The sequence below is a fragment of the Pituophis catenifer genome, unplaced genomic scaffold, assembly GCF_029215685.1.
Source record: "Pituophis catenifer annectens isolate HBS135680 unplaced genomic scaffold, rPitCat1.0.hap2 SCAF_3, whole genome shotgun sequence".
NCBI lineage: Eukaryota > Metazoa > Chordata > Lepidosauria > Squamata > Colubridae > Pituophis > Pituophis catenifer.
The window spans coordinates 152,028-175,755 of NW_027256883.1; the positions used below are offsets into that span (position 1 = coordinate 152,028).

Sequence of the window (23,728 nt, forward strand, 5' to 3'; positions counted from 1 at the left end):
TCTCTCTCCCCCCTCCCCCCCTGCAATTCAGAGAGGCCTGTGGAAACTCAGGATAAATGGCAGAAGAGTCCCCCCCCTCTTTTTCTTCTTTGGCTCTCTCTCCACCCTTCTCTTTTAATCTATTTCTATATTGTTTTAATGCAGTGTTTGATTATCTATTGTGCTGTTTTTATTGTGAGCAAGCTATGCTGTGTTTGGGCATAGTAAGTGGCACAGAAGTAAAACAAACGCACAAGATGGTGTAGTCCCTCTTTCTTATAATGCGTATGTTTGGGGGGTGGTTTGACAGCATCACTCAAAGAAGGGAACCTGGAGGTTCAGGAGGGCTTTGCTCTTCAGGGCAAGAGGGGTCCCAAAGTCCCACTCCAAGGACTTGGCCCTTCGGAGAAGCAGAAAGACCAGGGGGGGCCCAAACGTCCTCTTCACAAGCAGCTCGAAGGGGCCCCTGATGCCTCTTGGTCCCCACAGGACCACCGAAGCCGTGGAGCAGCTGGCCAAGGAGCACGAGAGATGCAGCAGGGAGGTGAGCATCAACGCCTCCTCCATCCCAGGGATCCTCTCTGGTCCACCATCCCAACGGGTGGGTGGGTGTTATCCTTGGCCTCGGGGCTTTGGTCTCAGTGACCCCCAGTGGGATGGCTTCATCCACTTGAACCTTCTCAGGCACATGGCCTCTCTCCTTTTGCAGCTGCAGCAGGCCTACGCAGAGCTCAACCGACGGATAACAGAGCATGACAAGTGCCAGCGGAAGCAGATGGGGAACACAGAGCTGACCCTGCATGTGAGCACTACTTCCCTTCCCGGGTGCCTCCCAAGGGTGCACTCCACGGGCCGTTCAGGGATGTTAGGGTGCTGCCAATTGCCAGGCTGTGGCTCTCTGCCAGGGCACAGCAAGATTTTGTCTGCAGCATAGGCCAGCCAGGCAGCCCTTTGTATTTGCCAAGTAGCTGGGTGATGGAGTGCAGGCGCCCACTGCCAGTCAGCCCATCTTTAGGCCCCCTCAAGAATTCAGAAGTACTGGATTGCTGTGGCTATTTCTTTCTTGGGGGAGGGGGGGGGAGATGCCTGCAAATACAGTACAAGTGACTAACAGTTAAGTGCCAACTGTGGACAGGACACTCTGGATGTCAAATAACATATTCCCTGGGCAGCGCCAGGGGAGCCGAGTGAGGCTGAGGGCTAGCCCCATTTATTCTTTGGGTGGAGGTCCCCTTTGCCCGGCAAGAGAAGGCTCTCTTGGGCCAGGCTTGCCCGTCCTTTCTAGCCAGAGGTGTTTCCTGGGACAGGCCGTAGCTGATGCAGAAGGGCTGGTGGAGAAGCTGCGCGTGGCTGCGGAGGAGGCCGAGGAGAAGCTGTCCCTGGCCCGCTTGAAGCTGCGAGAGCAAATGCAGGAGGGTCAGTGAGGCGGCTGATGGTGGTTGCAAGGGGCAAGGCCGTCTTCCCCAGCTCCTCCAGAGAAGCTCCAGGGCTTGGGCTGGGTTGCCTCAGCCTCGCAGCAGTCCTTCAAAGGGGCTCCCCGCCCCTCCTAAACCAGGACCCTTCTTGAACACAAGTGACCTTGCCCCGAAGAAGAAAGCGGGGCCCATCCTTGCCCTGGCTGAGTTTGGGAAGGGGGAGGAAGAAGTGGATCCAGCATTCTGCCAGGGGTGACTGGACACCAGAAAGGGAGCCGGTCAGCTTCTGCAACCATGGCAGGCACTGGGGAGAAGGCCCCAAGGAATAGGGCGAGGCTGTGCTGTCAGGCTTCCCTCGTGGTGTGGAAGGCAACTGCCAGCTGGCCCCTCACCACTCTGCTCTGCCTTGGCAGGATCGCCCTCCGAGATTCCAGGTCTCAAGTGCTCCGTGCAGGAACTGGATGATGTGCTGATGAAAGACGTGGGTGGGAAAATGCAGACCGACGGGCGGTGAGTGGCGGGAGGGAGCCTCCCTGGCAGTCCTCCCTAAGGAACAGAGCAGTGGTGGGTTTCAAATATTTTTACTACCGGTTCTGTGGGTGTGGCTTGGTGGGCATGGCTTGGTAGGTGTGGCAGGGGAAGGATACTGTAAAATCTCCATTCCCACCACATTCCAGGGGAAGGTTACTGCAAAATCCCCATTTCCTCCTGATCAGCTGGGACTTGGGTGGCAGAGAATAAATGGGGGCGGGGCCAGTCAGAATTTTTACTACCGGTTCTCCGAACTACTCAAAATTTCTGCTACCGGTTCTCCAGAACTGGTCAGAACTGCTGAAACCACCTCTGGAGCAGGGCCTTCTGGTCTCCAACGGCAGATGGCCTGCCCCAGCCCCAACTCTCTCCTTCCCTCCGTCCAGGTGGCCCTTGATCATCGACCCCTCTGGGCAAGCAGCAATTTTCCTGCGCTACCGTGACACCAACTACCTGAACACTGCCAATCCCGCTGACATGGCTGTGGAAGCCATTCGCCTGGCCTTGCTGGGGTCTCTTCGGTAGGGCTCCAGTATGTGGGGAGGCCTCTTCTCACTAATGGAGCACTGATCCAGGCGTAATGTGGGAGGAGCGCAGCGGGGTAGCAGATGTGCCAGAAACGATGACATGGATGGGCAGGGGAAGCTGGGTTCTGGTGAGAAGCTTGGGGGTGGGTGGGGTGGGAGGCTTCTGGCCAATGGCTAGTGATATCCATGAGGGACAACTCTCTCTCTTTCTCCCTCCCCCCCCCCCCCGGCTCTGTTCCATCCATTGCCAGCTATGGGAAGCCCCTGGTCTTTGACATGATGGAACTGGACATGTTTGATACAGTGAAAAAGCAGCTGGAACGGCTGGAGACAGGCCTCACTCAGGCGCTGCTGAGCAAGAAGATCCTGGAGAGTGAAAGGTGAGCCCTTTCATTATGTGCCACAAACCAAGACTAACTTCTGATGGGTCAGAGCTCTCTCGGGTGCCTGAGAACCCACCAATGGGGCAGTTGGAGGTCATCTGAAGGAAAGAGCGGAGGGCCAATCACCTGCCATAGGGTGCAGAAAACAGACCTTGGGGTTCTGGGATGGGGCGGAGGGTCTCCCAGCAGCAGCTGTGAACATTCCTGGGTCGCCTTCAGTAGAGGTCGGTCTGAGGCCTCCCAGGGCCATTAGGGGCCACGGCTCTTGTGAGACAAGTGGAAGTTCAGTTTCTATGGGCTTATGAGATTCTGGCCATTTCCAAAAAGGGAGCCCCTGGCACTCAGAAGAGATTCAGAAAGAAAGCCAACCATCCCCATGGATCAAGTAAAATAATTTGGCTTAATAAGCCCAGAGATGCACTATGCTGTGGGGGCTACATTCATGCAATACGGCCAAAGAAACAAACCATTTAATGGATTTACAAAAACATCATAGGGGAACCAGCTGGGCTGAGCTGGCAATACATGCTAAGGATCAGACAATTCTAACCGTCGGCTCTACCCAAGCTTAGAGTGTTGTAAGAATGCAGCCCCACTGCGTCTTTCCGATTTAAAGCTTTGTTGTGAGCAGAAAGCAGGTCAGGTGCAAGTGTTCTTCTCCTGGGGGGTCATTTCGATCCTCTCCCCATAGCTTTCCTTTCTTTGGAATCCTCCCAGCTTTGTACTGCTGTGCTCCCCCCACAAACTGGGCTCGCACAAGGCACTTACAGACCGCTAACCCTAACTCCCCGGAAGAGGGGTGGGAGGATTAGTGTCCTGCCAGCCTTGGAGTTCATCTGCCCCCAATGTCCTATCTCATCCTTTGAGGCTTCGGTTGACCAGCTGACCCATTGCTACCCCATTGGAGGAAGGGGAGCACCCCACTTGAGTTCTTCACCCTCACCCAGTCACACTCAGGGAGACAGATGGTCTCGAGGGAGGCGCTGTTCTTGACTGCCCTGCCTTACCCCCACCTGCAGGACAGGATGTTCTCCACCTGAGATGGCATTGCAAGCTGCAAGCCAACCCCTCCCTCATGGTGCACCACCTTGTTGTCAGCTGGTGGCCCCAACTCTGCCCGGAATGGCCAGGCCAAATCCCTTCTCCTCCATCTTGGGCAGGTATCGCTCCTTACTGAGGCCAACAGACAGACCAGAATATGCAGAGACGGAATTTCAAATTGCTCGGATGGAGAAGTTCAGGCTCTTTGTGGTCACCAAGCGCCATCACCCCCCTGAAGAGCTGCTGCAGGCCTTCCTCCCTGTCCAAGTCCTCCTGTCTGGAATGGCCAGGCGGTAGGCACAGCTTGGCAGTGCCCGGCTCAACAGCACCCCAAGGGGTGCGTGCGTGTCTTGCAGTGACCCCGTGGCAGGCAGGCAGGCGGGCGGGTGAATGGGCAGTGCCCACCTCCTGTTGCAGCAGGAGACGATGAGGCTTCCCCTGACTATCCTTGGCTTTTTTTTCAGAAAGCGGAGCTTCAGAAGACCCCCCCTTCCCCAAGTGGCTCCTGCCAGGCCCGTGCGCTGATTGGGAGGGAGGAGCCCAGGTGGCCTTACCTTTGCAGACCATCCAGAGGCCGGGTGCATCAATAAAGTTGTTCTTTTGGAAAGTCCCAAGGTAGCCTCTCTCTGAGCCTTTCTCCCCAGCCCGCGACCTCTGTAATTTGTCCCTCTCAGGATGGCCCCTGTGCCATCCCATGCTGGACGACGGGCTCTGCCCGCCTGCCACTCTCCCCAGTCCTCATCAGTCATACAAAGGTGATCCCTTAACAAAGGGCACCTCCTGTCTTTGGGCCCAGTGATATGGCCAAAGAGAAGGCTATCATGGCTTAATCCAGTGGCCTAATTTGCTAAATTTGATAAGACAACAGATGGCCTAGCTTAGCCCTCCTCCTTGGGACAGAGTAAAGGGTGTGGGGTGAGGGGGGGGGAATGTGGAATGTGCCCTCTGGGCAAGGCTAGCCTGCATGTGATGGGGTGGTAGGGGTGAGGAAGCCGCTCCCAGCATATCTGAAACCTGAGGGGGGGGGGAAAGGTCAGCCACACCTTTTACCAAGTAGCCACAGACTTCGGTTTCTTCTGGCTGAAAGGACGGCTGACCCTGCTGAAAGTAAGGGCCCGGCCCCTCCTCCATCTTCCCTGTAAGGACGCAGCTGAAGGGGCAGCCAGAATGACTGCCTAGCCCAGGAGTCTGCAACCTTAAACACCCAAGAGCCATTTGGACCCGTTTCCCAGAGAAAACACTGGGAGCCACAAAACTCTTCCCATGCCTGACTATTTCATGAGCGGCCACAGAACTAGCATATGTAGTTCTGTTTTCTTCTGAAACTTTTATTTTCTTGGATTTATCCCCCCCACCCCGTTTTTGGTTCCAGGAGGCTTCAGGGAGGCCTGCTAGCACAAAAGTGGGGGTCGCACGTGCAGGGAGAGCATGGGGGGGTCACACATGCATGTGGGGGGCCCTGTGGGGGGGCATTGCATTATGGGTATCAGCACACACGTAGACACACTTTCGGCACCCGAGGAAAAACAGGTTTGCCATCACTGCCGTAGGCAGCTTGCAGCATCATCCAAAGGAAACCACTCCAGAGACATTCCCTTCCCGTGGCTGGGCCTGCCATCCTGCGACGTGCAGCCATTTCCTACTGTTGTGACCTAGGCTTACTGAGTCATTACAATGCACAATTAGTCCCCCAAAAAACCTATTTTATTTTAACAGCTGAGAATTACGTTCATTCCCAGCTGAATCCCAATTAGTTGCAAAAAAAGTCCTTTGGAAGAAGTCCTTTGGGGTAATCACCAACTTTTATCTTCTTTGACACCCTGCCAAAGGCCTTACTTGGCAAAGTCCCACAGAATTCAGAAACAAGAGATGCTGACTGGAAACAGAGTTAGCAACGTTTTCCTGCAAAAGGCCCAAGTGCCTTTGTTTCTCTTTTAAGCCTTATGGGAGGGCTTATCTCCTGGCCTTATTCCCGAGTTGTCCGTTTTGCTTTAGCTGGTCTTGCCTTCTGGCAGCTCTGTGCAGGCGTGCACTAGGAACAGGCTCTTCCTGTTCCTCTGCCTCTCTGCTGTCCGACTCTGGGGGCTCCAGAGTACGCGCATCACTTCCAGATGGCCCTGGCCCCATCTCTGCCTCCAATGCAGAGCCCTCATCCAGGCCTTCCCCAGACTCCAGGACTGGCCCATGTTCCTCCCCAGCCTCCTCACTCTCCGACTCTGCTGCCAGCTCTGCAGGCTGCTAGCGGACCACAACACATACCTCCCACAGTCCAGGCCTCTGGGACTTCCTTTCAGGTATTAAAGAGCCTTAACATTTCCCCCGTTGCCCCTCCAAGCTAAACGTAGCAAGTGGCCCTTTCTCTGTTTGGAAAATATAATTTCCATCCCCCTTACTGCGTCTGTTGGTGCTGCTCTGACAGCTCTGGTCCATTCTTGAACTGTAATGCCCAGAAATGGGAACAGTGGAGTTCCAGGTCTCCTGCAGAAGAGGGTGGAATTGTGACTTCCTGGAAAATGATGTTTCTCTGGATGCAGCCCCAAAGGAAAAGCCTCCTTACCACCTGGTTTGAAGTCAGTGCTGCTTATTTGGAAGTTCCCAAGACAGGTAGCGGCTGCCCTGCAGCTGTAAATGCACATAAGCATGTGTGCATGTGTGTGTCTCTTTCCTTTAGACCACCTATGCGACCTGCAGAAATGGCTGTGTCCTGCCTCTGGGTGCTTTATGTCAGCTGCACACGGGCTAGGCCAGGGGTCAGCAACCTGTGGCTCTGGAGCTGCATGTGGCTCTTTCACCCCTCTGCTGTGGCTCCATCACTCAAAATATACGTCACAACTGCCAATGTGCGACACCCACCAGCACACGATTTATTGAGCTTTTCAACGCCCCCCCTGCATACACACGACACCCACCCACCCCGCGCATGCACGTGCATCTCCCGGCAGAGACCCGATAATCAGCTGGCCAGCGGGAGGCGCACGGACATGCGCAGTGGAGTTGACCTGGGTGTCGGCTCGGGTGCCTGCAAAGATGGCTCCACGTGCCACCTGTGGCATGCATGCCTTAGGCTCACCATCACGGTCCTAGGACCTTATTTTATTTTTTAATTTATTTGTATCCTGCCGTTTTTTACAAATAATCCAAGGCACAGAAAAGTTCCAATGCACCTCCCTCCTCCTATTTTCCCCATAACCACCCTCCTATGTGGTGGGTTGGGCTGAGAGAGGGACCAAGGACACTCAGTCAGTTTTCATGGCTAAGCTGGGACTAGAACTCACCGTCTCCTGCTTTTTAGCCTGGTGCCTTATCCACCTGGCTCAATGTGGCCTTTCAGCTTGGACGGGAGGAAGCGGTCAGTCTTGGCCAGCCTTCCTGCCCCACTAATGCTGTGACAAAGGAAGGCAGGCCAAGGCCAAGACCAAAGAGGACAGGGTCACTCTGGGGGCTCATCCCGAAGGCCCACCAGTGAGCAAGCCAGAGCAGGGAAGAGATCACCCGTCCTCCTGCACGTCAGGGTTCCAGCCCACGAGCCAATGGAGGCTCAATGCTGAGCCCTCACTTGTTCTGCCCAAACGGGCCCTGAAGCTCAGACACTCAGACACACACAAACAAACAAACACAGTGTTTCTGCCCCCTTTGTTATCCCCCACTTCTTTGGGTCTCAAACCTTTTGCGGGTTAAAGTAGCTCAGCTGCTCTTCGCAATCCCTCCTGAAAGGCAGCCTCTCCCTAGTTAGCCTCATTGGGGGAGGGGGGGGCAAGAGGGTTTACTAATCTTGCAGAGAGAGGGAGAGCAGCTCTGGGGGGGTGGGGGCGGCTAAGTCAAGGAAGGATCCAGGGCTCTAAAAGGTAAAGTAAACTTTATTGTCATTGAACCACAAAATAGATTTCTTTGGTTGTACAAATGTCACTAGTTACAGTCCTGATCTCCCCCCAGTCTACCCTGGGGGAGGAGAGATGGATCACAGCCCAGCACCTATAAGTTAGTTAGCCACGGAAACCCTGCCTGATCACTCCCCAGCTGCTCATTAAAAGCAAATGCTAAAATTAGTTTAAAAACAAAAAGCTCTAACAGGTGATGTCAAAGCAGCCACATTGGTAGCTGGAGAAAAAGAGATGGAGATCTGCCCTGCTACCTTCTTAAAGCCAAATGTCCAGTTCAAAGGAGCCTTCCCAGCGATTTGGCCTGTCCTGTGGAAGGCTGGCAGCCTGTCCGATGGGTGCCAGCAGAGTCCCTCGCCCCCCCTCCCCCCAGATGACCCCACAGCTCCACCAGCCAGGCTGCAAAGCACCGGCTGGGCTGGTGGGGCCACAGTCGCAATTTTGGGACTTCACCAGAGGCCCGCCATGCCCCTCCCCCCGCACTATTCCAACCCCCAACCTCTGCCTCACCAGACCTAATGCCACTAACCCGCCCCTACTCGGCTTCACCCTTCTCTATCGTGCCTGGCACGGCAGCACCCAAACATTCCCCCGCCCCGCCAGCAGGTGTTGCTGGGGCTCCAAGGGAAGGTGGGGGACAGGCATGGGGGCCCCACCGCTGGTCGGTTACGCCCGGCAGGTCTCCAGCAACGACCACAGCTGATGCCACATGGAAACAGTTTCGTGGCCGTCCTCCACCCACTATTTACAGACCCCACATCCCATCGGTTCCCCTTACCCCCCAATGCTCTGTCTCTGTTTTGTCACAACCTGCCCCAGCGCATTGCAAGGAGGTCCAGAGCCCCACGGTCCATTGAGGGGCCCAGCAGCCAATCACCCCACTCTGTCCCCTTGGCCTGGCTGTGTCCGTACAGTCTTTAACGACAGGCATGTTATGTCGGGACGGCGGCTTCTAAGCTGTGTTGGGACTGCTGGAGGTTGCGCTCATCGCCAAAGAGCCCCAGCTCTTGGCCCACAGAAGGTCCGTGGGTCATCAAGGGCTCCGGCGTCCCACCATGGTCCTGACGCCCTGAGGGGAGGAGAAAGGAGAACTCAACCTGCTCTTTGGCCAGGTGCCTTCTGGGAACGTGGCCCTCCAGAAAGGTGCCCCTCACTCCACAGGCAGAGCATGAAAGGCAGGAAGACTCTGCAGAAGCCCCCTCCCCTCATCAGGACCAGGGCCTGGGAGGGAGAGGGGGCAGCCGGGGGGCTGAACCGTCAGGCAGAGACTGGGAAGCAGCGTTCAGTCATGGACACCCCTTGCTCTCTCCAAGGAAGGTCAAGAACCAGCTAAGCATGTTTGGGGGGGGGGGGTTGTGTCCCTATCCCCTTGCCCAACGGCTTGGCCACGCATTCCCCCTCCTTGCTGTCTGGGGATGTAGAGAGGCTGTCCGGCCGTCCACCCACCTGAGCTGCTGCTGATGCTGCCAAGACGTTTGCAGGATTCTCGCCCATCTGGAATCTGCAAGAACAGAGGAGGATTAGCCCCCCGGCAGTCCTCCCACCTGCCTGCCTCCCCCACCACCACCCCCTTGCTGGGGGCGCCCAGAGAAAGGAGATACTTCAAGGAGAGCAGGATTCAAAGGAAGGCTTCTAGTGCAGGGGAGCAAGTGCTGGCCACAGAGACAGAGGGATGGGATGAGGGTCGGGGGGAGGGGCTGCCAGGCAGGGCAGGTTCTTTTAAACAGGTCTGCTCTTGCGCCTGAGGGCTGAGAGGCACTGCCCAGAGCCAGACCATGATTTGCATGGCCACCCACCTCTGCCTGCATCATGGGGCTCGGCTGAGTGGCACAAAGGGCAGCAAGGAGAGAGAGAGAGAGAGGGAGGGAGAGGGAGAAGGAGAGAGAGAGAGAAAGGAGAAAGAACGGAAAGGGCCGGGACAGGGAAAAGAAACGGAGCTCCTTCCATGCTCTCGGGACGCCAGGAAGCTGCCGGGCCCCCAACCCTCCTCCTCTTGAGGAGCCTTACTCAGCCCACCCACAACTCTGGGCGCTTCCTCATATCTGGGCCAGCGTGCCATCTAGCCCCCCTCGAATTGGTGGGGACGAACAGGGCTGGCATCATTTCACTCAGCATCCGGGAGTGGGGGTGTCAGAGTGGGGCCCATCCGGTGTAGTGGGTAAGGAGGCAGAGCGGAAGCTGAGTTCGAGTCCTGCCTGGGGCTCCAAGCCAGTTGGGGGACCTGGGACCACTTCCTTCCTCTCACCTCTGGGTGGGTGGGGGAGGAGGAGGAGGCCACTTCCAGAGGCTGCCGAGAGAAAGTGGCAGGACTGGCAGAGTCATACGTGCACATGCACACACATGTACACACCCACAGAGTGTGTTTCAAGACAGGGACCGGTGGCCCTTCCCTACTAAAGCAGCGCCCCTCTCCCAGGGTCCCATCCTGCTCCTTCGATGCCTCCTACCACCCGGCTGCCCCTCTGCTGGACATCCTCCTCAGATGTCTCCCTTTGCACAAGCCTCCTGTCCATCTTGCCCCCCCCCACAATGTGGGCCTTCCCCCGCCAGGAAAACCAATCAGGGCTCCCTTATTGGAGGCCAACCTCAAAACAGCCACTCAAAGGTCCACTCCGTGGCCAATGCGTTTCTCTGAAGCAGCTGCCCCAACTGCCTCTGGTGCTGGTGGGCTCAGGAGCCCCTCCCCCCCCCCCGCATTCGTACAGAAGGCGGCATCTGTCTCTGAATCTGTCTGGTTCAGCCCAGGGACTTTCGGCTGGAGACGCTCTCTCTCGGGCCCTAGGGCCCCTCGCTTTCTCCCAGGGGAGCTGGCTTTATAAGGGGGTCAGAAAGTCCCCATCTTGAGCCCAACTACTTGCACCCTGGGGGGGGAGGGGAGAGGTCACTTGACTGGCACAGACTGCCCCCCCCCCCCATGCAGATCTTCCCCATCAAAGGCAACAGAATTCAATGAATGCCCAAGGGGTCCTCCTGGTACTCGATTTGGGGAAGGGATGGGAATGAGAGAGGGAAGACCCTTTGGAGGCGAGGCTAGACTGGCCCTTTTTAGCCCCTTCATAAATGGCCTGGACTGAGCGGGGGGGGGGGGGGGGCAGAGAGCTGGCTAAGCCTGCAGACCCCTTTGATCACTGTGGGCCCCAGAGGGGGTCTGGCCTGCAGGTGAAGCACAAAGTGACAGGGAAGAGGGCCAGGAGAACGGCTGTCAACACCCCCACCCCACCCCCCCACCCCCCATGTAGCTCACCAGGCAAAGCAAAGGAAAACCTGGCTTGACAAAGGCAACAGTTGGCCTTGGAGCTCAATGAACCAGGTCTGTGCAGGGATCCCAAGGGAAAGAGGAGGCCTTGCTGGATCCGCCCCCCCCTCCCCCCAGAGCCCTGCACCCAGGGTGCCCTGTCCTATTCACTCCCTTAGAAAGAACCAGGGAGGTGGGAAAAATGTGTTTGTGTGTGGGCAACCAAGCTCCTCCCTGGGGGAAAAGGCCTGGAGCTTTGGAGCTGCTCTTGGCCAAAGGAAAAGACCAACCTGGGGGGGAGGAGGGAAGGGTCAAGGCCCATTTGGCCTGGAGAGAGTGGACAGTAGCAGGGTACCAGGGTGATGGACAGGAGTCTGGAGCAGACAAAAGCACCTCCTTTGCCACAGGGGGAGGAAGCCGCTTAAGAAACACACAGAGGGCAAAGGGCCCCTTGTGGGCTCTGGGCTATTGTGGGGGGGGGCTCTAACCCTCCAGTTGCAAAGAGGGAGCACCTCCTGCTGCCCAGAACCCCAGAGGCCCCAGGTGGATGGCCTGAGAAACCGAGAAGGGCTTTGACCGCTGCCCCACTTGGGGGGAGGGGTTTCCTGACCATGCCCCACTCCATGCAAATTGTACCTGGAGTTCACATACAGGTTTGGAAGAAGGAATGGCCGCAAATTCCCTGTAGAGGAACTTCTTTTCAGGCAGAGACTGGAAAGACCAGCAGGGAGAGGCGGGTGGTGGCGGTGATGGGGAGGGTGGAGAGCAGAGGCAGGGAGAGAGAGAGAGAGAGAGAATAAGAGTGACCAGAGCCCGGGAAGGCAGGCAGCGCCTCTACCCAGGGAAGCCTCACCAGGGAGAGCAGAGGGGGGCCCTCCAGCTGCTTTGGGCTTGGGTACCTGGGCCCCTACCAGACCCCAGAGCGCCTCTCTCCAGCCCTGAGTGCCCTCCCGGCAGAGGGCGAGAGAAGCCCCCTCTGCCTGGCTGCAAAGCTGGGAGGGTAGAGAGCTGAGGGAAAGCTAAAGGCCCCAGAGTCCTTTCTAGGTGCCCCCCCCCCAAGTCCCCGTGCCATGCCGCGCCTGGCAAACACCCCCCTGCCCCCCCAGAAAAGCCTCTCTGCTGTGCAGGCATCTCCTACCAGCCGGCCTGGTGAAACTGCACCCCACGAAGCACGGTCTGCAAAAGAGGGGGCAGAGAAGCTTCAGAGACAATTCCACCCCCCACCCCCGGTAGTGCCCATGTCCAACAAAAGAGAAGACGCACCCTCCAAGGGTGTGGGGGAAGGCGTGGGGGCCGGGGAGGGCGACTCTGCCAGCTGCTCCAACATGCCACGCTTCTTGCTCTCCCTGGATTTGGCAATCACCATCTGGGCCTTGAGGGCATCCTGCTCCAGAGACTTCATTCTGCCACAAGGAGAAAGAGCCGTTGGGGGTCTTGTGGGCCCTAACCCTAACCCCTGGGCACCCAGGTGGCCCCGGGCCCTCTGGCCACTCCCCCCCACCCAAGCACTTACCTTGCTGCTCGCCACATGGCCCGCTTCTCCGCTTCCAGAGCTCGGCGCTCGGCTGGGGAGAGCTCCTTCTCCGGGGCGGCCAGCAGCTCCGGGCTCTGCACCCGCAGGCGTTCCTGATGCCGCCGTTCGGCTTTGGCTGTCCGGACTGGCACCCCTGGCTCCCCCCCTCTGGCGCAGACAGGACTCATCCTGTCAGAGGGAGGTTGCCAAGGCTCAGCTCAGGAGGGGGCCCTCCTCCACTCCATCCCCCCCTGCTTACCCACCCGGAGGAAACGGAGGCTGCCCGGGGGGCAAGATCTCCTCAGCGCAGCCTCCTCCTCCTCCTCCTTTTCAAGAGCCATTGGGTCTGTTTCCAGAAGCTTGGAAAGGCACAAAGGAAGGCTGGCCACAGACAGGGCCCCCCAGAGGTCTTCTGTAAATTCCCCATGGCACCACAAGCCCAGAAAAAGTTTCCAGGATGGCCCCCACCCCAGCAAGAGGCAGAGAAGGGTGACGGACCCCAGGAGCCAACACTGGACCGGGCACAGCTCTCAGGGCTTGTGCTGCCACTCGCCCTGCCACTCTTGCCAGAGCAGTCTGGAAGAGGACCTCTCTGCCCCACAGCCCCCAAGGGAAAGGGGGAGGGCTGTCTTGGCAAGAGAGCAACCCAGTCCTGCTGTGGGGCCCCCTCCAGGCCTTGCAGGCACCTGGCGCTTCTGAGGCAGTGAGCTCACCAGGCGGTTGGGGGGAGACTGTTTCCATTCTGCTTCTCGACTCTGTACTCAACGCCTTCAATGAAGATGCTGGAGGGAGCGCCCATGCCTGGGGGGCCCTGGCTTTGTGCCTCCTCCTCCTCCTCTTCTTCTTCCTCCTCCAGCAGCTGGATTCGCTTTTGTTGGAGTTTCCGAGCTGCTGAGAAAGAGACCAGGGGGAGGGGGGTGTCAAAACAGGGACCCCCTCACAGCCTCCCCCTTCGAATAGGAGATGTCCTGAACTTCCCCCAAGGAGCAGCAACTGGACCTGATGGGCATGAAAGCAGTTGGTGCAGCCCCTCAACTGGCAGAGCTGCTGAGCTTCTTGCCTAAGGAGTGGGCAAGGGAGGGGCTCACCTCTGGCAGCAGCCGGCCAGAAGGATTCTGCCCCACCCCGCCCCGCCCCGCCCCGCCCCGCCCTGCCCGCGGGCCCACCTTCTTCCTCCTTCATTTTCTTCAGGTCTTCCTCCCCGACCAGAGAGACTCGCTTCAGGGGTTTCCCAGAAGGTGGTGGCAGCTGCTTCAGCTCCAGCTCAAAGTACTTCTGCCTCTCGCGGAAGGTCCGTTGCTCCGGGCTGTGCAGGCCACCCAGCCATGGGCTCTGTGGGGCAGGGACATGGAGGAGGTGTGGGGTCAGCTGGGCTCATGCACCCTGCCCTGAGGCCACTTCCACTGCCCATGCGTCTTACCTCGGAAGAGACGGGCGGTGCCTGATCAAGGCTTCTCTGGCCTGGCAGCTCCTGGTGGGAGAGAAATGGGGCAGGATACGGGATGAGCACAGCACAGCACAGGCCGGGGCCACAGACCACTCCCCTCGGGGCCCAGGCCCGGCCTGCCTCACCTCCGGCTCCAACGGCAGCTGTGATTCCGGGACAGCGGCCATGGCCTTGTATGCCTGTTTGGTGCTGAGAGGGAGGTCCTCGCTTAGTGAGAGGGGTCCGGCCTGCTGAGGCTGTGGGGAGAGCCAGGGAAGGCAACTGACTGGATAAGGAGGGCCACCAAGGCCTGGGCTCTGCTAGGACTCCCACAGTCCCTGCACCCTGCCTCTCCGCGTGGACCAGGGCCCCCCAAGATGGCATGGGGCAGGCAGGACAAGGACAGGACAAGGATGGGGGTGTCTCCCCGGGCACTCACCAGACCGTTAGGACTAGAGGCCAGCTCAGGCTGCTGAAAAGGGCTGGGACTGCTCTGCCCCTCCGTGGGGCCCAGGGCTGAGGTCAGGCGTAGGCGAGAGACTGGCTGAATTCTCCCGGGCTTGGTCTGCATGCACACCAGAGGGAGAAGCAGGTCAGAGGGCAGTCTGACCTTGTGCCCAGCAGAGAGCTGCCGGGGAAGACTGAGGGCAAGAGCAGCTAAGGACAGGCAGAGCCAGTGGGACCGCCGCTCGAGAGCACCAAGAGCCAATCCAGGAAATGGACGGGCTGCCGTCCAACAGCCATTCCTGCCTCTGGATTCCAGGGCTGACCCCTGGACTGACTGCTCAGGCCCTGGAAGCCTCCCCCCTGCACATTGACCACTTGAGGTCATAAGGAGGGGGGGTTGCCCCCCAAGCAGGATACAAAAACTGTGGGGGAGGCAGAGGGCAGTAACCGAGGGGCACTTACAAAACGCATCTCTTTGCCCACCAGGCAGAAAGGCTGGGACAGGGCCGAGCACTGGAGAATGACCAGGCCAGAGAAGGAAGCAGAGAGAGAAAGAGAGAGGCTGACCGGCTGCCAGGAGCAAATGGCACAGACCGGGCCTCGGCCCAGAGCCTCCCTACCTGCTGGCTGCTGGGAGGCTCTCGCTGGGCAGACTCGGCTTCCCCCATTACCAGACCCTGCAAGAGAAGAAGGAGGCGGCCATGAGGAACCCCCCCCCCAACTGCGGGGGGAGGGAGCTCCTTCCCCTTGGAGAGATGTCAAGGTGGGCACAGCTCCCCGAACCAGTTGCCTAGCCAAGACCTGGCTGCACTAATTTGTAAAGGACGGGGGTGGCACACCATTTTACAATAACCAGTGATGCTTTACAACACTTGTTCTTGGGCACTGCAATTTTGAATGTCTGTTACACAACTGGTTATAAGGTCAAGAATTATCTGGGCGTGTCTTCTATGTATGTGTGTTCAGTGCTGAGATCAGAACCACACTGGGGACTTCTGGCTGACATCGCAGCGATATCAGACACAGGGAACAGGTTTCCGTGTTCCCTGTGCTGAGGAGTTCCTGTTTGTGGGCTCCACATGGAGCCAAAGCCGTCTTATAGGGGTGGCGAAGCTAAGGAGTGGCACCCTGAGAGGTCGCGGAGAGATGGCAGGAGGACCCCAGGCTTTTTTCCTTCTATGCCATGAAGAGGACAAGAGACAGCCTAAAGATTAGGAGCAACGTGGCACTCCCGTGTGACACCTCTCCTGCGCGAGCTGCACTGGCTCCCGGTGGTCTTCTGGGTGCGCTTCAAGGTTTTGGTCACCAACTTTAGAGCGCTCCATGGCTTAGGACCTGGTTATTTATGGGACCGCCTACTACCACAAACAGCCTCCCACCGGCCGGTACGCTCTCATAGAGAGGGGCTCCTCCGGGTGCCATCAGCCAAGCAGTGTCGACTGGCGGCCCCCAGGGGGAGGGCCTTCTCTGTGGGGGCACCCACTATCTGGAACAAGCTCCCCCCGGAGATACGGAGGATCCCGGATTCCGGGTCCCGGATTCTGCCGTGCTCTTAAGACCCTCCTATTCCAGCAAGCCGGCCTGGCCTAATTTTCTCCCCTTTCTTTTAAATTTTTAAATTGAAATTTTAATTTGTTTTAAATTATTGGGATTTTTAATTGTCTTGGGCTAAATTATTTAATTTGGTTTTAATTATGTTTCTAACTTTTGTATTTATGTATTTTATTTTGTGCCTGTTCACCGCCCTGAGTCCTTCGGGAGTAGGGCGGTATATAAATTTAATAAAACAAAGATACTACCATGAAGCTGGGACAGCCAAGGACCACTTAAGAACTGTACTGGAGTGGAGTCAGTGAACAGTGTCTGGAACTGGGTGAGAAGAATCCTTTTTATTTAAAACTTAACCCCAAAAGAATATCCAGGAAAAGAGAGGCTCACTGCTATTTTTAAAAGCAGCAATTTAACATTTTAAGAAGAATTTCAAAATTGAAGGAAAAAGAATCAAAGGGAGAAAGACAAAAACCTTTAAAAATACAGAAAATTGGATTTTTAAATTGGACAGGCGTCATTTTGGATAGGCATTTCAAAATGCTGGAACGATTTACTTAAAAAACTAACATCTTTATATTTTGGATTGTTACCATTAAAATTGGATAAAACTGTTAATATTGAAATTTGACTTAAGAGTGCCACCTGCTGATGAAAAGAAGGCATAACACATTCCCAAAATCCTGGAAATACTTGGCTATTGGAGATTTTAACGTGAGAATAAGAAAGACACTATTACCATGTTTCCCTGAAAATAAGACCCTGTGTTATATTTTTTTGAACCCAGAAATAAGCATTTTCGGGCAGGTCTTATTATTTTGGGGCATGTTTAGCAAGATGGGGCTCCTCTTGCCATCTTACCTGATTTCCAGCTCTGTCTCCCTAACTCTAACCAGAAAAAATGGCGGGGATCGGCTGTGCATGCGTTTAAATATTTTTGGGGAGGACTTATTTTTGGGGAGCTTATTTTAGCACATGCGTTCAAAAGCCCAATTGGGCTTATTATCAGGGGATGTCTTATTTTCAGGGAAATAGGGTATTAAAGTGACCCCTGAAAGCTACAACACAAGATTTCTGGGACTATCCAAAGGAACAGTTTGGATAGTCAATTAGCTTTGGGATATAAAGATTTACGAATATTGAACTTTTTGAGAAGGACTTTAGGTTTGAATAGATGGTTTTTGGATTATTGGACAAAATAAAACTAAACGAGATTCTACACCAGGAAGAAATGAGTGGAATTTGGGAAAAAGCGGCATCGTTAATTCAAAGTATTAAGGATACTACAAGGAGATTATGAATAAAATACAGAGCATAGATGGAAAGCTGGAAAACATGATACAAAGGACAAGAGGTGACCAAGACGCCCAGGAAGAGGAGGAGCCAATTGAAAGAGTAGATGAAAAAACAGAACAGATAAACCAACAAATAAAACAAGATGACAAGAAGGAGATAACAACAAAAATAATAATGACTGATGAAATAAGCCGAGGGGAAGAGTATTTTGTTGTTGTTGTTAGTTGCAAAGTCATATCCATCGCGACCCCATGGACAACGTTCCTCCAGGCCTTCCTGTCCTCTACCATCCCCTGGAGTCCATTCAAGCTCACGCCCACCCACTGCTTCAGTGACTCCATCCAGCCACCTCGTTCTCTGTCCTCCCCTTCTTCTTTTGCCCTCAATCTTTCCCAGCATTAGGCTCTTCTCCAGTGAGTCCTTCCTTCTCATTAGGTGGCCAAAGTATTTGAGTATCATCTTCAGGATCTGGCCTTCTAAAGAGCAGTCAGGGTTGATCTCCTCTAGGACTGACTGGTTTGACCACCTTGCAGTCTTAAGGGACTCGCAGGAGTCTTCTCCAGCACTATAATTCAAAGGCCTCAATTCTTTGGTGCTCAGCCTTTCTTATGGTCCAACTTTCACAGCCATACACTGCAACTGGGAAAACCATAGCCTTGACTATACGCACTTTTGTTGGCAGGGTGATGTCTCTGCTTTTTAGAATTCTGCCTGATTTGCCATAGCTTTCCTCCCCAGGAGCAAGCGTCTTTTAATTTCTTGGCTGCAGTGATCTTGGAGCCTAGGAAAATAAAATCTGTCACTACCTCCATTTCTTCCCCATCTATTTGCCAGGAATTGAGAGGGCTGGATGCCATGATCTTAGTTTTCTTAATGTTGAGTTTCAAGCCAACTTTTGCACTCTCCTTCTTCACCCGCATCAAGAGGCTCTAGTTCCTCTTCGCTTTCTGCCATTAGAGTGGTATCTAATTAGAGTGGAGAGTATTTTAAGGGAATTAAAAAAGGAACTGGAGTTGCAGGAAGACTTTTTTGGAATAGGGACAAGAGTAGATATTTTGAAAATTAGACAATATAAAAGGGCAGAAAAGGGAGAAATGTTTAAAATGATTGGTCAAGATGTGGAAGCAGATAGAGATAAAAATCCAAGAGAGGAATATAGCAGGCAAACTAAAAAACGAACAATCAAAGCTTTAAAGCAGGCAAGAGTGGCATAATTAAAAGTTAGAATAGGGATGGAAACTAGAGAGAGGGGGAATACACATTTTCATATAATAAGGTGAAATAATAACAAGAGGGGAAATCAGAACTTGAACGATGGTATTATTAAGTATGCTTGAATAATATGGTGATTGGCATAAAAATAACATATTGAAATATTGAATAACTAAATAATGGAAGATTATAACTTAACATAAATATGTGTATTATTATTAGAACGATATAAGCTTGCTGAATGTAACAAATATGATTAATAATATTTTATTTGCATTAATGTGTTCACGCATTGATGTGTTTGTAAAAAAATAAACAATAAAAAACATTTGGGGGGAAAAAGAACCCCACTGGGAAGGCTTTCTGTGCCACCTGCTGTGGAAATGGGCACGGAAGAAGCAGGACTGGAAGAGAACCGATGGGAGAAGACGCCCTGAGGCAGTCAAGAAAACAAACCAATCACTTGAGTACAAACAACCAGGACGGAACTGTACTATTTCAGGCCCATGATGCAGAAGCAACTGGGAAAGATGGGTGGAAAGGAGGAGAGTGACCAGTGGAAAGCTGGATGGACTGAGATACCCTACTGATGGGAGCACCATTGGAAGAGCTGAAACAGAGAGGGGAGGGAGGAGAGGGAGAGAGGGAGGAGAGAGAGGGAACGGGAGAGAGGGGGAGAGGGGGAGAGGGAAAGAAAGAGAGAAGGAAAGGGGGAGGGGGAGAGTGAGGGTAAAGGAGAGGGGGAGAGTGAGGGTAAAGGAGAGGGGGAGAGAAAGGGGGAGGGAAAAGGAGAGGGGGGAGGGAGAGGGAGCGAGGGAAAGGGAGAGGGAGGGAGGGAGAGGGAAAGAGAAAGGGGGCAAGGGAGAGGGGGAAGAGAGAGGGAAAGAGGGGGAAGAGGGAAAAGGAGAGGGGGAGCAAGAGAAAGGGAGAGGAAGAGGTAGGGAAGGAGAGGGAAAGAGAAAGGGGAAAGGGAGGGGGAGTGAGGGAAAGGGGGAGAGAGGAAGAGAGGGAGAGGGAGGGAGATGAGAAAGATGAGAAAGAGGGAGAAAGAAGGAAGAGAGGGAAAGGGAGAGGGAGAGGGAGGGAGGGAAAGAAAGGGGGAGAGGAAGAGGGGAAGAGAGGGAAAGGGAGGGGAGGGAGGGGGGAAATAGGGAGGGGAGGGAGGGGGGAAATAGGGAGGGGGCGGGGAAGAGAGAGGGATAGGGAGGGAGAGGGAAAGAAAGGGGGAGAGGGAGATAGGGAGAGGGGAAAGAGAGGGAAAGAGGGAGAGGGGGAGGGAGAGGGAAAGGGAGAGAGGAGAGGGGGAGAGGGAAAGGGAGAGGGGGAGAGTGAGGGAAAGGGAGAGGGAGGAAGAGGGAAAGAGAAAGGGAGGGAGAGGGAAAGAGAGGAAAAAGGAAGAGAGAGAGGGAGACAGGGACGAGAGAGAAAGGGAGAGAGAGAAGGAGAGAGAGGGAAAGGGAGAGGGAGGGAGAGAGAGAAGGAAGAAGGGGAGAGAGAGGAAAGGGGAGGAGAGAGAGGGAGAAGGAAAGGGAGAGGGGGGGAGAGGGAAAGTGAGTGAAAGAGGGAGAGGGAAAGGGAGATGGGGGAGAGGGACGTCAGATTATTCATGAACTGGCAGAGACATGGTAAGAAGGTCAGTCAATGAATAGGCATAGCAACTAAGTCAGCCAATTGGGAGCTGAGACAGACTGGAGCCAGGGCGTGACTTAGTCTGCAGCTTCTGAGTCTTGCAGATAATTTAAACTGAAACTAAGCAGTGCATGCTGCCTGCTCTGCTGAAATGAAACTAACTGTTCTCTCCTGCCTTGTGCTCTGCCTGTAACTTTTGCCACGTTGAAGAATCAACTATTGATTGGGGGGCATGACTAGCGTCAAGCGGAACGGCAGATCTTTTAGGGGCTCCCGAGGGACTGTCGATATCTCAGCTGTTAGGTGGTCCTTTTTGGACCTGAGTTGTCTTGTAGGGACAACAAGCAAGGGGAGCACACTCTGTGGATCTCAGGGAACTCGCAAATTCCCTGATAGAGCCGGAGAAACTCCCTAAACAGACAGCTGGGAAGGCGACCATTGTGAGTCGCTACAAAGCTGAGGCAGTCGCTGCAGAGCATGGCAGCAAAAGGAAGGTGTGATCAGTCTGGGTAAGATATCTTGAATATTTTTTACTACCTATTGAACTGGATTAAAGAAGAACCTCCTTGGAATAGCAGAGGAGAGTGTGACCGCAAAGGAGAAGGGGGAATTGGGTGTTTTACCTATTCCACACCCAGAAGAACAGCGGTGAGGAAGGCAGGTGTGACCAAGAAAACAAAGGAATAAGAGAAAAATTGGCTTATAAAAATTGGGCTGAAGAGTAAAGTCTGAATCCAGGCTGGATACTTCAATTTTTAAATTGGGGACTATTGATTAAAGAATACTTGATTAGATTAACTTTCTTGGAACTTTTTTTTAAAAGTTTGGGTTTAAATTTAGAGCCTTGGTAGTACAGTGGTCTAAAGCACCCTATTATTAACATCAGCTGCCTGCAATTACTGCAGGTTCGAATCTTACCAGGCTCAAGGTTGACTCAGCCTTCCATCCTTTCTAAGGTAGGTGAAATGAGGACCCAGTTTGTGGGGGCAATAAGCTGACTTTGTATAAATATACAAAAGTATGAAGGCTATTGCTTAACGCACTGTAAGCCGCCCTGAGTCTCTGGAGAAGGGCGGCATATAAATCAAATTTAAAAAAAAAACAAAAAAACTTGCCATGAACTAAATTGATAAGCAGCTGTTTATTTATTTATTTTATTTTATTTTATTTTATTTTATTTTATTTTATTTTATTATTTTATTTTATTATTTTATTTTATTTTATTTTATTTTATTTATTTTATTTTATTATTTTATTTTATTTTATTTTATTTCTATACCGCCCTTCTCCCGAAGGACTCAGGACAGTGTACAGCCTGATTAAAAGCACAAAGACAGACAAAATTTAAAAATAATTAAAATTATTAAATGATAGGCCCAATTATAAAACCCCAAATTTAAAATCCCATATTTAAAAACCAATTAAAATCTTTACATTGATAGCCCAGCCTGGCGGAACAACAAGGTTTTGAGGGCACAGCGAAATACACGGAGATCAGAGATTTTACAAATTTCTGGGGGCAGTTCATTCCAAAGGGCAGAGGCTCCCACAGAGAAGGCCCTCCCCCTGGATGTCGCCAGCCGACATAACTTGGCTGATGGCACCCTGAGGAGACCCTCTCTGTGGGAGCGAACTGGCCGGTGGGAGGCTACTGGTGGCAGAAGACGGTCTTGAAGGTATCCAGGTCCAATGCCATGGAGTGCTTTAAAGGTGGTAACCAACACCTTGAATCGCACCTGGAAGACCACTGGGAGCTAGTGCAGCTCGCGCAGGAGGGGTGTCACGTGGGCACAACGAGTTGCGCCCATAACCACCCACACGGCCGCATTCTGGAATAGTTGGAGCCTCCGGGTACTTTTCAAGGGGAGCCCCATGTAGAGAGCATTGCAGTAGTCCAGTCGGGAGGTGACAAGGGGGTGAGTGACTGTGCGCAAGGCGTCGCGATCCAGAAAGGGCTGCAACTGGCGGATCAGACGAACCTGATAAAAAGCCCCCCTGGCCACGGCCGTCATATGTTCTTCTAAAGACAGCCATGTGTCCAGGAGGACACCCAGATTGCGAGCCCTCTCTGTGGGGGGTAAAGACTCACCTCCAATAGTCAGCGATGGCACCAGCTGACTATATCGCAACGCCAGGAACCACAGCCACTCAGTTTTGGAGGGGTTGAGTCTGAGCCTATTTCTCCCCATCCAGACCCGCACGGCCTCCAGGCAGCGAGACATCACATCAAGGGCATCGTTGGGGTGGTCTGGGGTGGAGATGTACAGCTGAGTATCAGCAGCGTACAGGTGGACTCTCACCCCAAAACCACGGATGATCTCACCCAGCGGCTTCACATAAATGTTGAACAGAAGGGGCGAGAGGACCGACCCCTGCGGCACTCCCCATGCAAGGCGCCTCGAGGTCAACCTCTGCCCCACTGCCAACACAAACTGCGAGCGGTCGGAGAGGAAGGAGAACCACCGCAGAACGGTGCCCCCCATTCCTAACCCCCTCAACCGCTGCAGCATGATACGATGGTCGATGGTATCAAAAGCTGCTGAGAGATCTAACAGGACCAGGACAGAGGAGCAACCCCTGTCCCGAGCCCTCCAGAGATCATCCACCAACGCGACCAATGCCGTTTCTGTGCTGTACCCCTGCCTGAAGCCTGACTGGTACGGGTCCAGATAGATAGCTTCATCCAGGTGCCTGGGCAGTTGTCGTGCCACCACACTCTCAACAACCTTCACCACAAAACGGTTGGAGACTGGACGGTAGTTGGCTAATTCAGCCGGGTCCAGGGAAGGCTTCTTGAGGAGGGGCCTCACCACCGCCTCTTTCAAGGCAGCAGGAAAGGCACCCTCACTCAGAGAAGCACTTATAATCCCCTGGAGCCAGCCTCGTGTAACCTCCCGGGAGGCCAGTACCAACCAGGAGGGACACGGGTCCAATAAACATGTGGCGGCACTAATCCTACCCAGAACCCTGTCCACATCCTCGGGAGCCACAGGATCAAGCTCCTCCCAGATAATGTTCCCAAGACCTACCCTCATCTCCTCCCCTGGACTCACTCAGTCAGAGTCCAAGCCTTCCCGAATCTGAGCGACTATCATGCAGGAATTGCACAAAATCCTCAGCTCGACCCTGCAAGGGATCTTCCCGCACTCCTCCCTGAAGAAGGGAGTGGGTCACCCTAAACAGAGCGGCTGGGCGGTTCTCTGCAGATGCGATAAGAGCAGAAAAATAGTTAGATTTTGCCGCTTTTATCGCCACTAGGTAGGTCTTGATATAAGACCTCACCAGTGTCCGGTCGGAATCGGATTGACTAGTCCTCCAAATGCTCTCTAGGCGTCTTTTCTGACGCTTCATCTCTCTCAGCTCCTCGGAGAACCAAGGAGCCAATTGAGATCGGCATCGGGTCAGAGGCCGCAAAGGCACGACGTGGTCCAAAGCCCCGGCGGCCGCACTCTCCCAGGCGGCCACCAGGTCTTCAGTCGAGTCATGTGCCAGGATCTCAGGAAATGGACCAAGCTCCGTCAGGAACCTTTCGGGATCCATCAGGCGCCTGGGACGGAACCATTTAATCGGCTCCGTCTCCCTGCGGCGGGGGGAAGCAGCAGGAAAGTCCAAGCGAAGAAGAGAATGATCTGTCCATGACAAAGGTTTAATATCTAAATCCCCTCTAC

General features: G+C 54.2%; 2 protein-coding genes across 11 annotated transcripts in view; one reads left to right on the forward strand and one right to left on the reverse strand.

Annotated features, from left to right (window-relative positions):
- IQANK1 (IQ motif and ankyrin repeat containing 1) overlaps positions 1-4,401 on the forward strand; it is a 67,159-nt gene extending 62,758 nt beyond the window's left edge. Inside the window, exons 8-15 of the mRNA XM_070941929.1 lie at positions 469-523; positions 689-781; positions 1,287-1,395; positions 1,808-1,904; positions 2,312-2,446; positions 2,704-2,832; positions 3,996-4,169; positions 4,341-4,401. Coding sequence (XP_070798030.1) covers positions 469-523; positions 689-781; positions 1,287-1,395; positions 1,808-1,904; positions 2,312-2,446; positions 2,704-2,832; positions 3,996-4,169; positions 4,341-4,401 — 853 coding nt within the window. The remainder of the gene's footprint in view (positions 1-468; positions 524-688; positions 782-1,286; positions 1,396-1,807; positions 1,905-2,311; positions 2,447-2,703; positions 2,833-3,995; positions 4,170-4,340) is intronic.
- A 3,314-nt stretch (positions 4,402-7,715) lies between these two features.
- Positions 7,716-23,728, reverse strand: part of SCRIB (scribble planar cell polarity protein) — a 54,938-nt gene continuing 38,925 nt past the window's right edge. For 4 of the 10 annotated variants that reach the window (XM_070940164.1, XM_070940160.1, XM_070940163.1 and 1 more), the window contains 12 exons: positions 14,996-15,052; positions 14,368-14,493; positions 14,075-14,185; positions 13,923-13,973; positions 13,669-13,834; positions 13,216-13,393; positions 12,503-12,691; positions 12,253-12,392; positions 12,128-12,165; positions 11,626-11,700; positions 9,201-9,255; positions 7,716-8,823 (listed from right to left, as the gene is read on the reverse strand). In XM_070940164.1, coding sequence (XP_070796265.1) covers positions 8,687-8,823; positions 9,201-9,255; positions 11,626-11,700; positions 12,128-12,165; positions 12,253-12,392; positions 12,503-12,691; positions 13,216-13,393; positions 13,669-13,834; positions 13,923-13,973; positions 14,075-14,185; positions 14,368-14,493; positions 14,996-15,052 — 1,323 coding nt within the window. In that variant the 3' untranslated portion in view covers positions 7,716-8,686. Of the gene's footprint in view, positions 8,824-9,200; positions 9,256-11,625; positions 11,701-12,127; positions 12,166-12,252; positions 12,393-12,502; positions 12,692-13,215; positions 13,394-13,668; positions 13,835-13,922; positions 13,974-14,074; positions 14,186-14,367; positions 14,494-14,837; positions 14,889-14,995; positions 15,053-23,728 lie in introns of all 10 variants that reach the window. The other 6 variants (XM_070940159.1, XM_070940157.1, XM_070940165.1 and 3 more) reach the window with 5 other exon arrangements.